The sequence below is a fragment of the Netta rufina genome (assembly GCF_964035555.1).
Source record: "Netta rufina genome assembly, chromosome: 1".
NCBI classification, from domain to species: Eukaryota; Metazoa; Chordata; class Aves; order Anseriformes; family Anatidae; genus Netta; species Netta rufina.
In genome coordinates this window covers 131,792,211-131,809,131 of record NC_140123.1, presented here as the reverse complement: position 1 = coordinate 131,809,131, position 16,921 = coordinate 131,792,211, and the positions used below count along the sequence as shown (strand labels likewise).

General features: G+C 39.2%; 1 protein-coding gene across 1 annotated transcript in view; it reads left to right on the top strand.

The window, feature by feature from the left end:
- The window catches only part of ITPR2 (inositol 1,4,5-trisphosphate receptor type 2), a gene marked incomplete at its 5' end in the record, with an annotated part of 269,840 nt that overhangs the window by 228,683 nt on the left and 24,236 nt on the right, over positions 1–16,921 (top strand). The window contains 6 exons of the mRNA XM_084290744.1: positions 482–646; positions 2,851–3,046; positions 5,150–5,242; positions 9,332–9,459; positions 11,254–11,419; positions 12,675–12,835. Of these exons, the coding sequence (XP_084146870.1) occupies positions 482–646; positions 2,851–3,046; positions 5,150–5,242; positions 9,332–9,459; positions 11,254–11,419; positions 12,675–12,835 (909 nt within the window). The remainder of the gene's footprint in view (positions 1–481; positions 647–2,850; positions 3,047–5,149; positions 5,243–9,331; positions 9,460–11,253; positions 11,420–12,674; positions 12,836–16,921) is intronic.

Here is a 16,921-nt window from a genome sequence, read left to right as displayed (position 1 = left end):
CTTCCAAAATGCCGTTTTGTTTTGTTTTGTTTTGTTTTGTTTTATGGTAGGCACCCCCACCCTCACCCACCCATCCCCCATACACATGCTATTGTGTTACTATTGTTCTCCTTGTAGTTGCATTCATAGCTGCTGTTGCATGGTCTCAGGTCTGAACTCAGAATTGTTAGGAATTCACTCTCCAGTTGTTTTTTAATGCCTTATGACATTAATCTCACCCTGCTTACTCATTAATTTATGGAGATATATCAGAGATATCACAGTGAGACAGTGCAGGGTTGGAGGGGTGATATACTTCCAGTTACTCTCATGGACTCACTCCCAGCATGCCTTGGAGATGGATTTATCTTATTTGAACTTCAGCCATCTAAAAGTTGAGCATTTAGTCAAAGCAGCCTATCTAGATTTTTTGCATGCTACAGCAAAGATGAACAGGATTTTTTCTGATGGAGTAAACCTAGCCTTTGTTTACACCCCGCAGCTTTGCAACAAAATAGTGTTTCTGGTGAGCTTTGTTGGAAACCGTGGAACTTTTACTCGTGGCTACAGAGCAGTCATCATGGACATGGCTTTTCTCTATCATGTAGCATATGTCCTGGTCTGCATGCTGGGCCTCTGTGTGCATGAATTCTTCTACAGTTTCCTGGTAAGTGTGCTTTTGCGGAGGGGAAAACTTTGCAAAAATAGAAAATACCGTTACCCATGCAGCTGTCTTCAATTTCTTCCTGACAATCAAGCCAAATCATGTGTATTTTTAGCGTGCCATTGTGTTGCTGCCCCTTAGGAGCTGCTGTTTTCATTAGAACCTATTTCTGTTAGAAATTGTTTTATCTGTTTTAGAGCTGAAAGTTTGCCCGTTTCTTTTCAGAAAATCATCACACAGTCTGGTTCTTTCTTCTGTCCCTCTCCATCATACATTTATTCTATGTTGTAACCTTTATCTTGTATCAGTTGTGTCTTCAGACTGTAATCTCTCTGGGACAGGAGTTGTCCACTGGTGTGTGCATCATCCCTATACCAAAAGATCCCATTCCTCAGTTCATGTTGCAGTCCTAATAAATAAAAGAGTGACTTAGGGAATAGAGATGGCATGCCTTTGGTGTAGCAGGAAGATTCATCACTATTAATGTATCCCACTTCCATTTTCTTTTGTTGCCATTACCCAGATGGAATGCCTTTTTATAATATGATACAGGTGCAGTGAAAATGAATCATACAAAATTATGCTAAACTCAGCTAACTGCTCCCTTCATGCTGAATAGCAATAAAAGGTGTTTCACTGCTCTTGTTTTCTAACTGTTTTGCTTTTACTAAAACATGAAACATTTAGGTAGACTGACTAAATTGTGGCCATTTACATGCGTTCACCTTCCTGTTGTCATATCTTTCTCAGCTTCCTAAATAGCAGTGAACTCCCAGCATCTCATAGAGGCGCGTTAAGCACTCTAAAATTTAGGCATTCAGTTCTCACTGTGGCGGAGCTCCTGATGAAGTTGTTTTCCAGGTCCATATCTTGACATTAAAGTCACCTTCAAAAAGTTGCACAGACTTCAGACGAGTCAAGATTTTGAGGCTTTAGCTGCAAAACCTTTTCAAATAGATGCAACTCACCTGCTAATTAATGTCTGTCTTAAAAAATGCGCATTGAATCGTATTACTCCTTCAGTGAGTAAGGGTTCTTTACTGTAAAATGCTGTCTGAACTGCAGTGTAGTTTAAGAAACATTTTAAATGCTTACTTTTTTCAGTGACTGCTATCAACAAATGTCCATGATTCATGGATGTTATAATTATCCACATTCCTAAGTTACTTACAGGTGTTCACTTTGTAGTGAAAGTGTTCCAAAATCCTGCATTTGTTCCTCATATTAAGCTTTGTCTTGTATGGGATGAATGATAACTGTCTTCCCTCTTTCTTCCTTTATTATTAATCCTTTTACAAGGCTGTGGATTTCAGATCTTGTGAATTGTGACTAATACCTTCTTCTGTGGACCATTTTGATAAATCACAGTGTGTCACTTTATATCTGTAATCTGTGTGTTTTGAAGTGGAAATACATATATTATAGATAAGGTCCAAAGCACTATAACACATCAATAGAATTGGAAGAGAAAAAAAGCTATAGTTTCTTGAATATAGTTTCTTGAAAAGCCCTTATCACACTTAATTGCTATTTGAGGCATTTGACATTTAAAGCAGTATTATCTTCATGTATACTTTTCTTACATTAAATATTAGGAAAACATACAGCACAGGGTAAAGAAGAGCAGTTTGGGGTTTTATACAAACAGTGCAATGAATTTAACCTTGTCCTAAAAAGAAATGGCCCTAAGCCTTTCACATGAGTGACTTTTAAATGATCCTATGAACTCAAAGAAACAGCTTACAGACATGTAATTATGTGTGTGCATGAGTGCATTTTTGAGATGCAGCCCATGCATATTTATCAGATGGGAAATTACATGAAAAATTAATTTGTGGATGTAGATCCATAGTATGGAGATGCTTTTTTAAAATTTTAATCCATCCTGGTTTTGAATATGGGGAAACAATGGTTCTTGTTGGTAACTACTACCTTGTGTCTGGGTCAGACTCATATATAAGTATACATTTTAGCTTTTGATTTTGCTATAATATGTCTTAAAATTTCAAGTTCCGTGTTACGTTATCTCTCCTATATCCCCAGTTCCCACTGAAATCAATGTGAATTGTGTGTTTATGAAGCTGAGATTACAGAACATGGCTAGATGTATGTTTCAGTAGTTCAGATTATGTTTCTATGTAGTATCTATATACATTCATTTTTATTAATCTTTATTCATTTTTTCTTCTACACTATACTTTTCCCAGCTGTTTGATCTGGTATACAGAGAGGAGACTTTGCTAAATGTGATAAAAAGCGTTACCCGGAATGGTCGTTCCATTATCCTCACCGCAGTGCTAGCCCTCATCCTGGTTTATCTCTTTTCCATCATTGGGTTCCTCTTCTTGAAGGACGACTTTATCATGGAGGTCGACAGGTTGAAAATTAGGGCCCCTGTTGCAGGTACTGCTTTTTAAAATTCATTTCCAAAATACACCTTTTATGTCTGACTAACCAAACTTTGCTCTAGGGAAATTTTGATTTTGTGCTTGTATCTGTGGAAGCAGAACTCCATATACCTTAGGACTACATTAAGTCTCTGGGTAAAATTTCATGTGTAGGGTTGCTTTTCACTAGGCTTTTCTGTTGAAATACTAAAATCCAGCACTCACAATTGATTTATTACATTTTCTTTTAGCATTTTCTAACTCATGCTAACATAAAGAAAAAATTCCTGCATTTCCTAAGTATTTGGAAGAGCAACTGAAAGTGGATTCTATTGGTTCTCATCCCACCTTAAAAGTAGTGCTTGGGATTTTCTGTGTACTTCATGAGGCATGTGATATTATAATGTTTAGTTAATGTATTCATCTGATTACTATTTAAGCTTCATCCAACAGAAATTTATTACAGAATCCACACTTCTGCTGATGTGAGATTTCCTGGAGTATCTCTTAAATTCAGTGTGTTTTTCACAAACACCACTCTTAGTGTATAATCCTGTCTTCAGTAAAATCATTGGAAGTTTTTTAACTGTTTTTTAAAAAGCCAGGATTTCAATTTATTAGAATGAAAAATTTCACCAACATGGACAGAGAGTTACAAACTCACTTTGCTAGAAAAAAGTATGTCTAGTGGGTTGAGATCTTTGTACATGCTGCCAACCAGCCTGCTGGGAGCATGGACAGAGAAGTAGCTGTCTGCATAAAAAGACCTGAAAATAGCTTTTGATTATATTCCTAGAGGTATGATTTTCCCAAATGCTGAGCTCTTCAGACCTGTATGCAAGCATAGAACAACGAATAGGATCCACCCCAGATTGTGTGCGCTCTGTGTTTGTCAGCCTTTTCCTAGCTTTGCTATTTCAGGACCTACAGCACACAAATGAGGCAAAGCTCGTTGAAGACTTGTTGATGTGGGGGAGTGTGATGTATCCATATAGCTATTTGATAACCACAGGTAAAAAGGAACTTAGCGAATTTCTTTTATAGACCTTGCTGTTTGCCACTGATCAACTTCAAAGGGTGACATTGGTTTATATTTGATTTACCATTCATTTTGGGGCAGAATTTATAATCTGAAGTTTCATTTCTAAAAATAATTGTGTCTGTCTTAGGAGAAAGGAAGCTAGATTTATTGGAGCACTGATCTGATACAGTGCAGTAGTTCCTGTGTGTTCGTGTTTCTTCTGTTGGGTTCTTAACAGATTTTTGTGGTGTGTTTGCATGCGTATTCTTGCTGGCTTTATACATTGCCATTTCTTATCAAACACTCATCAAGAAAATATGCTGATGGTATATGGATGGAACATTATGCATCCCAAGACAAGTGCTTAATTTTTTTCTTTATAAAATAGCACAAAGAGAGAGTCAGAGTGGATGTGTTTTCTATGTTACAGAGATTGTCTTAGACTGTTACTTTGGTTGTATGATTTTGCCTTCATTTTTTCTCCTTAAACCTTTTTGTATCTGTGATTTGAAATGCAGAAAATTGTTGAAGATGCACAAGACAAAATTGGTTTGATAAAATCAAGCTGATGTACACATTTACCCACTTTGGGAATGTTAAATTAGTGTTTTACTTGAACCCATACATATTTACAAATGAGTACCAAACTGTGTTATAATCCTTGAAAACTCTTAAATATTCTACATTCAGAATAACTGAACATCAGCTTGTGTCCTTCTTGTCAGCTTTTGTGAATAATTTATCTAATGGTTTTAAAACTGACATTATTTTCATATCTGACAGTTGTTTCTTGCTTTGAATATATCTTGCTCTAGCCAGAAGTAGCAGCATTTGATGTAGATTCATTAATTTCAGGAGATGAAATGGGGATAGTTGTGATATACAGTGTTTATAAATATAAAACCGTGTTTTTGTTCCCTGTGCTTGCTTTTAGCTGTTAGGCAGACTGTTTGAGGAAGGAGGAGTTGGTGGTGTAATTTGTTCTGCTTTTTCTTCTCAACTTTTCAAATCAGTGACTTGCTTCTAGAAAAATAATGACCTAAAACTTTTTGTCAATGCAGTGTCTGTCTTTTTGTCAATATTCTGCTCTTTTCTTAGGTATTGGTGAAGTCCCCACTACAACCCTCACATCAGTGATGGGTGCCTGTGCAAAAGAGAATTGTTCCACAAGCATCCCAGACATTAACCCAGGTTAGTACAAAACCTCCCCAGATTGGTCATCAATTAGAACTGAGGGATTTGTGTGTTATTATTACGACTGCATGAGAAAAGTGATGATTGTTGTTGGAAGGCAGAAGTACTCAACTCCTGGAAGGCTTGGAGCTCAGTTGGGAACTTGTCTATAACGCAAGTGCTTCCCACACCTGATTTCCAATTGCATCAACATTAATTTTGTTGAAATATCGTGCTGAATGATTATGCTTGAACATACACGTCTCTTTTTTTGAGCTAGCTTTGCTGAGAGGAAAAGCTTGCTGCTTACCTGCAGCATCTTCACCTGCACACAGTGAACCACTATTAGATTCATTTAGGGCCACAGAAGTTCATTTTAACAGTGTAGCATATATCAGAAAGCTCTTGTGTATATTTTTTACACGCATCTAGGCTGACGTTGTAATGTAGCCGGAAGAGTAAGAGCCCAGATCCAGGACCTGGATCTGTCTTTTAGTGAGTTACTGTGTCTCAGCTAAGCATGGGCAGGAGTCCATCTATGCATTCCTAGCTTGTGGCAAATACAAGGAAATGCAGACTGTTGCAAGCCATGTCTGTGATAGGCAAGTTGTGTTTCTTCATGCTTGTGGCAAGTGAAAAGCTCAATTGCTCTACTTCAGCAGATCAGTCCATCTGGTTTTACTCTGATACCTGCATTATGAAACTGATCTGCATACCAGAAGGACCCTGTCAACTTTAAATACACTTCATTAAAATAAAAGGCTTGTCTGGTGTGTTCTACTGGTGTCAAGCCAGTTACCAGACATTGGTTCAGGAAGGAATTTGTCACAGATCAAGCTGACAGAGTGCTTTGCTCTATTTGCTGTTTGAGGCAACATGATCACTCAGGACCTCTGATAGTAGTGCTACTCCATCTCTCCTGCTCTTATCCTGTGACACATTGTAGTTGTTGTGTATGGTCTTCATTACAGTTGTTAAGTTTGTGCAGTGTGGGTGTGTGCAGTAGATGGTCCACAGGCTTAGACTACTTACTGCAACACTTGCGTGTGGTTGCTAGGGGCTGAAGCTGCGGACAAAAGTGGTTCCTTCCTATCCTGTGTTCCAGTATAACACCACTTCACATGCTTTATTCTCCCAGTACAGATTTTTGAGCTTTTATGATCAAGGGTATGGGGGAGAGGGCTATAAAAGTAGACTTTTCAGCCCCAGCTGGTGTGTAAACAGACCTCATGAACAAAATGGGAAGCTGACTAGATAGAGAAAACAGTCTCTCCCCAAGAGCTATTGGCAAAGCTGCTATATTCAAAAAGTAATCAATCAGTCAAAAGAGATGCAGTATGGCTTTTGCTAAGCTCTTTAAATGATAGAAATCTCACATTTCTTATTTCTTGGCCACAGTTTCTTTAAAATTAAACAATAATGAAAGGGGGCTATACAGAACATCTAGGTACACTGGCACTTAATCTTGGAGTACTTTTATTCGTCCGATAACATTAGAGAAACTACATTTAGTGAGAACTAAAGATCAATATTAGCCAATGAATCACCTGTCAAAAAGTACTATTCTACCTTCTGTCTTCTCCTGGGACAGGTCTCCCTTCTGGCGAAACTATGAGTACAGGAGATTTGCAAAGGCTGGCCAGCCTGGGAGTTGGTAGGATTCATGGTGTAGCAGCATAAAGAAATCCACAGCTGTCTGTAGGATACATAAAATGGTCTCAGTGACATCTCAGGGCCACAGCAGAGACATAAAAATCTGGCATTTTAGATCAGATCACTGCTGATCACTTGTTCTGATGAGATTGTGCCTCTACCTTGAGTTTTACTGGTTGAGTCTGCATTCAGTCATTGCTCCTTTTGGTGAGGGAGTTAACCAGCTGGTCTCATTAACTCTACTCAGTACTTTACTCAGAGAACACGTCCTGTCTACAGCTTGCTTCTTCTCTGCTGCACTGAGCTGCCAGCCCCCAAATACTTGGTCTCATCTCCCTTGGAGTCTTCCACTCTTCCCTCCAAGGGCATTTCAATATCACTTAAGTCTTTGCCTGATGAAGTGCTTAAACCACTTAAAGGAACTTCACATCCTAAGTATGTGGCCTCAGCCTTATCCCTCCCTTTCATGCTTTGTAGCCCATAGAGACCAGTGCTAGAAAGGTGCACTAACACTTCTTTGCAGAACGGGACATTTTCTTTACTCATTCCAGTCACAGGCATGGTACCACTCTAGGCAAGTTCAGCTAGGTCCATGTGAGCACTCATGTGTTGCCCCTGCTTGTGTCGAAGCTCAGGCTAAGTAGGCAGGTAGCTGTGGACCGCCAGATGAGGATTTTTGAAATGAATCTTTCTATCATCCCCCTGTACTGCCCTGTGATTGACATCATGACACCAGAACCTGACCATCTGCTGTTTCCAACACCTGACCCAGGTCTTGGGAAAAGTGAAAATTTGTTCTCTAGCTACATAAATGAAATAAAAGCTGTGGCTTTTATAAATTTTTTTTTTATTTCTGTTGTGAACAGTCATCTTCTCATGCACAAATATTAGTTCCAAAAATATTAATGAATTAAAGTTGGGAAAGAGGAAACAGGAACAGGATGGAAAAGCAGCGGTGATGAATTGGTATGAATGAGATCACAGTGTGAGTAAAAAAAAATTTCCAGATGTGACAGAGGAAAAAAAAAAAAAAAAAGGTTTCATTGTTTCAGTCCTTTCAGTTTCAATATTTGAGCAGGGGTTTTTTTGTTTGTTTTTATCTGGAGTTATTAGTGGTAGCAGTGTCAGTAATGACTGTATAATTCACCAGGGAAGTCTATCCCGGTGTCTGCTTTTGCTTTTCCTTTTCCTTTTGCTAAGAGTTTCTTATATCAGGAGTTTGTTTCCATTTAATTTGCTTGTGTAGCAAAAGCAGTGGTGGCAAAAGCAGCAGATACCACCTTTGTTCTGCAAGTATCTATTGCGATACATACACCACAGTTTGGGAACCCATGCCCAAAGTCCAAATTGCTTGTCTGTAATGTGAATGCTTTCAGTCAGTTCATTGTATCTCTGCCCCAGGTGTGATTGTTTGGGAGTTGTTAAATATGCTGTTTCAGCTAACTATTGCAGCAGGCTGTTGTTATCTATTGAACTGTGTTCCGAGTAAGTGCGTGAAGTGAACCAAGTGAGAATTCCTGCTTTCACTGCTTAAGTAAATGTATCCCTAAAAAGAAAGGCAGAAGGAGACAGGAAAGCCAGCAGTTACAGTCCTGACCCTTCAGCACAAGCCTGCAGAACACCAGGAAAAACTCAAGCAGGGCTTTTCAAAAGGAGGCTGTTGATGCAGTCACAACATGGGAGTGCGTGGTGGGAGGAATTCTGGCCGAGGCGGAGGGAGTCCCTCCGGGGACTAGTGTTCCAGCTCCTCTGCACGTTCAAATACCTCCTGCACAATAGTACCCTCTGTGGCTCGGCCAAAACCACATAGCAGCTCTGCAGTAGTGATAAGAATAGAATCCAAGTTTTCAGGCTTAGGTCAGTGAGAGTCTTTCATTTAATGCATATCAGACCTGCACTTAGGCACATGCTCTGGTGGAAAGATCATGGACAGATTTACTGATATAAAAGCCAGCCCCTCCTGAATGATTTGAAATGCTAACATGACTTGGCTTGTACATTAGTAGGTAGAGGAATGATTTCACAGGAAGATGATCCTTTTGTGAATGTGCTTCTAATTCTGTGTTTATGCTGCTTCTCTTCTGCATGTCAGCTGTGCACTTAGGAGGCCCACTGAAAAAGCAGTCATACTGAAACCAGTGGGAGTACTTGCAAGGGAAGGGATACTCCCATGACTAGAGATGGCAGCTCTGGGTCATTAACAGAGTTACTGGTGGGATAACTGCTTGGGATTTTTGCTGACTCTCTTCAGGCTAAATATGCCTGCTGCTGCATCTAAGTATGTCACCAGCAGTGACATGCAAAAGGATAGGCATGATCATTGAAATTCTAGCTGGAGAATATAAAAGGCAGATGTGTATTGCAGTTGCTTTCTCTCATAGAGAATCATGGCTTTGTTTCATGAGTGATTATTCGATGCTGTGATTCATAAAGGTGATCTTTTCCTGTTTATAGGTGAGGAAGAGGAAGATGGAATTGAAAGGACCTGTGACACCCTGCTCATGTGTATTGTGACGGTATTAAACCAAGGCCTGCGAAATGGTGGTGGTGTGGGAGACGTGCTCAGAAAGCCTTCCAAAGACGTAAGTGTTTTGGCTGAGGAAATGCATTACTCCCTGTGCATCTCATGAATGCCAAAGTCAATTTTTGGAGGTTATAGACAGTATTTTTATCTAGTCTGCTCTAATGTTACACAGTTGATTTATCCATGTAATTTTTACATCCCAGATGGAATACTTAATGGGAAGAGCTGTGTTTGGTGTGATATTACGTGAAGAAAGAAACTCTAGGCAGTAGTTTATCCTTTCTTGAAAAGTGGAGCATGTCGTAACCTTCTAAGCACTGCTAAGAGGTATTGCTGGATTGGATCAGTTTGCTATTGCACTAAGAATTGGAAGTGCAAACTTTTGAAAAGGATTGACTAATGAGTATATGTCAAGACTCTCCATTCTAGTACCTAAAGTGCTTCTTTAGCTGAATTTCAGCTTGGCATCTGCCCTGGAATAGGTCCTGTTGTTTATTTATACTGAACTAGCATCAAATTCAAAACAAAATTCCATACATAACGGTAGAAGTCCTCTTCCTGAAGTCTTCTTCAAAATGCAGTTCATTTAAAAGCTGTTCATAATATTTGGGTTTTATGCATTTTGATTTAAGTTCAAGAAGAACAGCATAAATAAAGGTAATCTAGCTGCACTTTGTCTGGTGGGTCACACCATAACAGGATTAAACTCACAAGTGATATTTCATCAGAGCTTTCAAGAGTCCAGAAACAAATAACTCAGATCTGGATGGAAGAGCTCCTTGTGTGAGTAGTAGGAATCTAGGTCCTAACTCATAGACCAGGAGGTTCTAGAGGGACTGCAGACCATCCCAATGAAGTCTATAAACACTTACAAATTTTGAAAGTGACCCTTGCCACCTAGTAGTAATCTGATGCTAGCTACATTAAAGCATGTCACAGAAGGTAGCACATATCCAAATGACTGTGTGGGAAGCTGAGAAAATCAATGGCTTTCAAGTTAGTGTCATGGTGAAGAGAAGAACATGGATTTTACGTTCCTCCTTCTTACACTGAATGTTTTCTCCTGTTTGCCACAATATGACTTTGCTGTTTTATTAGAGATGTTAATGAGAATCCAATCCATCCTTTGCAAGAAGGAAAATAGCTAAGATGTGAACATACAAAACTATGGTAAAATAGGGAATATAAGCATTTCAAAGTGGTGTGTGTGTGCATGTGCATGCTGTTCTAGGAAGACAGAAAAGTGGTCTTCCCACCCTTAGCCAGCTTATAGCCAGGACACTGGTTTAGCATAGTGCTAGAACCATCGATGCTCTCTGCTTGGACAGAGTATAGTAGACTGGTCTTGTCATCATGCAGGCACTCTCCCCTGGTTTCCAGTTGTTCAGTGTGCAAACTTGGCGTCAGTTTGGAATATTTCACAAGAACATACCATCAGCATATCCCTATGTGCTACAGTACAATACTAAGAAGAGTTATCATAGCTGTCAGTGGGAACTAGAAACTGTATATCCCTGTTTCTGTACTGGGAAGATAATTATCTTCAGTAGAGGAGACTACAGTAATGCATCTACACTGCATCTGGTACACAAGCTAGTCTCTTCTTCCTGCTATAGGAAACAGCACAAAGGACCACAGCAGCACTGAAGAGATAGCATATATGGCATATGAAGCCAAATCTTCTTTGCCTACTTGTATAGGTAGTCCCTATCTATTTTTGTAAGTAAGGCTAACAGAAGTTGGCATATGAAAAGAAAGATGCACAGCTTTGCTGAGCTAATGTGAAAATGTTATTTAATATTTTAGAGAAGTGCTATTTTTGTATCTTATTGCAACCTTATTATTGTTTCAGGAGCCCTTGTTTGCTGCACGAGTTGTTTATGATCTTCTGTTTTATTTCATTGTCATAATTATTGTTCTGAACCTAATCTTTGGAGTCATAATTGATACATTTGCTGATCTCAGGAGTGAAAAGCAGAAAAAGGAGGAAATACTAAAGACAACCTGTTTCATCTGTGGTAAGTGTTTCTGAGCAATGGAGACATTTCATGGGTAAAGGCAAAAAATGAACTATTTCTCAATAAATAAAGTGTGAACCTAAGGGGTGGTTATCTTCTGGAAAGAAAGTCTGTAAAAATGTCCAAGTTTGGTTCTAAATTTATTCCTTCTCAGTAGGAAACAGATTTGGTTTTCAGAGTCAAAAGACAAGCTTTGCTAAGAGGTGGCTTCGCAGTCTCTACCCAGGATCTGAGGGAGAAGAGCTGTGTCTCACACTCGCATCATCACCACTAATGGAGTTGGTGCAGTTGCTGACTTTATTTCACAAAGCGTGATGCAGATGAAAGTACAGCTTGCTATTTCACAGCACAGTGCATTCCAGAAGGGTAACAACGGCAAAATCTGCCTGTTTCAGAAGGTGACATGAAACAGGGAACAAAAGAATTAAATGAAAATCATCCTCACAAAGCCCACAGATGAATCGCGCTTGTTTTGAGGTGCAGTCACAAAAAGGGGCAGACCTTCACTCCCCTGGGGGACTTTAGAAATACCTTCTTTTTTTTGTAGACTGGGTGTTGTTTCCATGGTTGTACTGACAGGGATGAACAGCCACAGTGCACAGAGGCTTTAGTATCAGTGGAAAGCTCTACAAGAGATCCAAGGAGGAAAGCCGTAATATGGAGAAAACCATTTGTGAATCCTCTCCTTCCTCACCATGGCACTATTCTTCAGAGATTCAACTGGATACAACAAAAAATAACATGAAATTCTTACAACTACATCTCTGCAAAGACTCACCCTCACTGCTAGGTTTAAGTGCACAAACAATCCCACTGCAGCTTAAGTGGGACTATTCACATGCTTGGTGCTAAGCACATGCATAAATCTTCACAAGATCAGGACTGAGATTGCATGCTGTGTGCTAACCAGTATACATTTAGAAAGAATCAGAGCCAACACTTGTAAAGTACTTTATAGCCTTCAGCATAGAAGGCACTGTAAAACTGTAACATATTTATTATATTGTTATTGTTATTAACTGGAAATATCACAAAAGAGAATAAACTCTGTGCTGAAAGAATTCTGTCAGGAATGCCTTCTAGCCTGGTATATTCTTGCCTGGCAGTTACTCTATGTGGTTATAGCTTTTAAATTAGGATCCTTCAAATTTATGAACCTTTAAATTAAGTTAGGTTCCTTTTTCCAACATATTTAACAGATTTGGGTATTTTTATGTTGATTTTTTTTTTAATATTATGTTCATGTCTTTTGCAGGACTGGAGAGAGATAAATTTGATAACAAGACAGTTTCTTTTGAGGAGCATATAAAGTCAGAACACAACATGTGGCATTATTTATACTTTATAGTTCTTGTCAAAGTTAAAGATCCAACTGAATACACTGGTCCAGAGAGTTATGTGGCACAAATGATTGTGGTAAGTCAATTTGGGCATGTACTTTATGCAACTGAGAGATGTTTTGTGCAATTAGAGCAGAGCATATCTGTCCTTTTCCGTCTGTCTGAACAATGGGAGGCATCAATCTGTATTTTTAAAAATCTCTTCACGTGTCTTAGACAGTCTGCAACAAAGCCCAATCTTAAACATAATGAAAAAGATGAAGGTACAGGCCACAGTTGCTAGTTTGGCTTTCATGCTGTCATGCTCTGTGGGTTCCACTCCCTCATTAGCCAAACCAGAGGCAGAGGAGCATGCATAACATGTGCTACTGCTACTGCTTTGTCCAGTGTCTCTGGGCTGCTATCCAGAAAAATAATGTCTCCTGCTGAACGGTGAAGCACAGGGTTAGTGTTGAGAGGCTAGTGTTTTCTCCTATGACTGCTCTGAACAAGCTATTGAAAAGACCAAGAACTGCTTCAGGGATTTGAAGAGCTGCAGAAACTCTTCGTCATGAAGAGTTTTTGGATTCAAACTTGGAGTCAGAGACAGAAATTTGATGACATGCGGGCAGAGAGATGTTCAATCACATTTCGTTTCCAGCTTACTGTCAAAGAGAGTTCCTTCCAGTGAAAGAGAGGGATGGGTTGTCAACGGTACCTGGTTTGGGGCTTCATTTTTGAGGAATTCCAGAACAGCCCCACAAAGAGTGGCATTCAAGGGACATTTCTTACTACCTTTTGTGATAGTCTGGTGTACCATTTTCTTCTTGTGGACTTCCTGTCAGTTACTGCACTGCTAAGGGCCTATGCTGGGATTTGTGGCTGCAGAGCTAACATATGTGTGAATCCCAAAGGAGAGTGTAACCAAATGCACATCAGGCTTTGCTGTTCATGTATTTCTGGAGCCACATTTCTTATGGAGAATATCTACTTTGTTATCTTTCATTGAATTTTTCATTATGCGTACTACTCAATCGTGCTTGTGAAATTCTGGGTGCCCTTATACATGTAGTCCTAAGCCTAGCCAAGGGGAAGAGCCTTCTCCTTTAACTTTACCTGTCTGAAAGTCAGGCACCTGGTTTAAATAGATGTCACCATAGAAAGCTGTGTCATTTATCCTGCCTTAAGATAGGTGTCTAGGATGGCTTGGGTGACATACCATGGCAGTGCCTTTCTCACTCCATTGAGAGCCAAAATGATTAGTTTAGACAAGATTCCTAATAGGGAGCTGGCTGAAGTTGGACTAGATGACTCGCATTGCACAGACCTGTGCAGAGCTTACCTTGAAGAACGGTTTGTGTTTAGACAGAAGGTCTAAACTGAATGCTGTGGTGAAACAGAACTTTTATAATTGCTATTACTGCTATGTGGGAAGGCAGTGTAGCAGGTCATGGGAATTAGTGCTCAAGTACAGAGGAGCTGCCTATGTCCATGGAAATTTAGAACTGCCAGTCCTATTGACCAGCTTAGTGCATTTATGCTGTTAGGCAGTAATGGATCTTCTGTATGACAGGTGAGATAGAAAAGCTAAGACAAAAGCTTGTATTCTCTGTTCCGTTACAGGAAATTATTCATAGTGTCAAGTTGTCCTCTTACCTGAAAATATTTCTAGCTTATCTCAGAAATGCTCTTTAATTCATGGAATCAACATCTTTGGGCTATAGGACTTGTCTCCTTTGTCTGTTCCTTCCTACTCTCTTCTTCCTCTCTTTCCCTGCAGTGTTTATATGGTTTTTAACTTTGAGAGTATGTATGTTAAGTATTAATGTTTAATTTTCAGGGATGCATTAATATTCATAGTAAGTGTATTCATCCTGTGGCAGCAGTGGTTTGAATTTTCTGATGCAATTCACTAATTTATTTTACGTTTGCATTAGTAGTCAGAACTCCTGTTTGAATACCTAAAACATTAACAGAAAAGTGCCAAAACATGTGACCTCAAGCACTGTACTGATTTCTCAAAGACACTCTATGGCAGAATACTGGTGGTTTGAGTGGTTAATAGTAATCAAGGTTTTGGAATTATTAAACCCTGTGAAAGAGGGCTTTTTTTTTTTTCTTTTTTTTTCTTTTTTTTTTTTTTCCATGAGTATATATAAAATTAGTGGCTATTCTGGATGAGGGAGAGGTACATATGGTAGGTATGCTACCCTAGGTAGAGGTACGTAGGGTAGGTGTGCTGCAGAAATACTGTATCTGTGAAGCAGAATCAATTGGAAACATTTGAGTGAATAAAAAGAAAGGACTCTTTATCTTGGAGCCAGAGATTACTTGATACCACATGGTACAAGGACTATTAAGAAATTAAATAAAATAATCTGACTGGAAGAATGGAATTTCCTGGAAGTATGAGATTCAGCTAGAAGAATTTGAGAGATATAACTTTGCTTATGACCAAAAGAAGATTCAAAAGTGAAACACCCAGAAGTAGTTTTACAGGTGTCATCATCTGTTGGTGCTGATGTAGCTTATGTGTTTCGCGTGTTTCAAACCCAGCATGATAATAATGAAATTATATTGAAAATATGCAAGATGTACTACATTCATTATAGCAGTTTTTGGCCTTAAGACAAAGAGGGAAACAAATTGCTTAAGACTTTTCAGATGACTGGAGGCTGAGTAACCACTCTTGTGATTCTGGAAGAGGTAACAAAGTCCCTGATAAGAGATTTAAGTTCTGCTTAGGATCTAGCACAAAAGAGGCAAACTTCAAATTAATCTTTCACAAGGGAATTGGGACTTACCAGTGGAACTGACTCATCACTGAATGAGGCTGATGGGGAGTTTATGGGGATGTGACACTGTAGTTCAGATGGGAGTCCAAAATGCATAGTGAAGAGAAGGGAATGCAGCATTCAAAGTCAACGGCAAGAAAAGAATATGAAGTTTCCTTTGCTGAATCGACTTGAAGATAATGCCCAGCATATCAGAAAAGATGCAAGACGTGCAGTGGATTACAATACTTAATAATGGCACTATAGGCAAAGAGGAGGATGGAAATAATTGTTCAAAAGCATTTTTCGCTCTGTAAGGGATAACATTACTGTGCAATTGCTCTACAATTACCTTAAAGGAGGCTATAGCAAGTTGGGGATTGGTCTCTTCTCCCCTGCACTAAGTGATACGACAAGAGGAAATGCCCTTAAGTTGCACAAGGAGAGGTTTAGGCTGGATATTAGGAAAAATTTCTTCACTGAAAGGGTTGTGAAGTATTAGAACAGGTTGCCCAGAGAAGTGGTTGAGTCACCGTTCCTGGAGGTCTTCAGAAAACGTGTAGATGTAGCACTTAGTGGCATGGTTTAGTGGCGGACTTGACAGCACTAGGTTACAGGTTGGACCAGATGATCTATGATTCTATGATTCTGACATTGTGGCAGAAGATGGATTGACCATCAAGTTGAAAATGAGAGAGAAGTTGTTATTTTTTAATTTGGGTGCCATTGATTAAGCCAGAAGGTTATGGAAGTCAATATGGCAACACTATATGTAGTGGAAGATAAACCTGGAGAATGTCTGAATTTACAGTAGAATGTGCTGGCAGGACCTGTGGGTGATTAATAAATTGGAGATGGTTAAAGGTAGAAAGAGATCCTTGAAAGGTCACCTGTTGTTTGGATGAAGTGTGGCAAACCTTTGCTCTCACTTAGTTAAAAAAAAAAAAAAAAAGTGAAAAGTGTGTGGGAGGGTAGAAGAACACCTCAGTCTCAGGGCATTTTTGAAGGGGACAAGGAGGACTGAGAATTTACATTTAGGGTGATAATTAGGTAGGCCTTTATGGGTGTTTCTGTAGCTTTAAGGGATCAAATTCGGTGTTTTCACAGCCAGAGTACTTGAAGAGAATTTCTACTCAAATCTAATCCTCAAGGTTCAGACCCATCCTTATATATATTTAGGTCAATTTTTGGAGTATGCCTCAGTAGCTTCTTAGTAGAAAGTAAAGTTTAGTTCCAAATGTCATTCTCACTATGCCTACAACTGTGGTTAGGAACCAATTATTAATTGTACTTCTCTACTTCTGTATTCCAGAAAGCAACACTGGAGTGGTTATCAGTATAACTAAACACCAGGGGAAATGTATGCATTTTCTGGTAGTCTTGTTTCTTTATTGTCCAGACCCATCAGG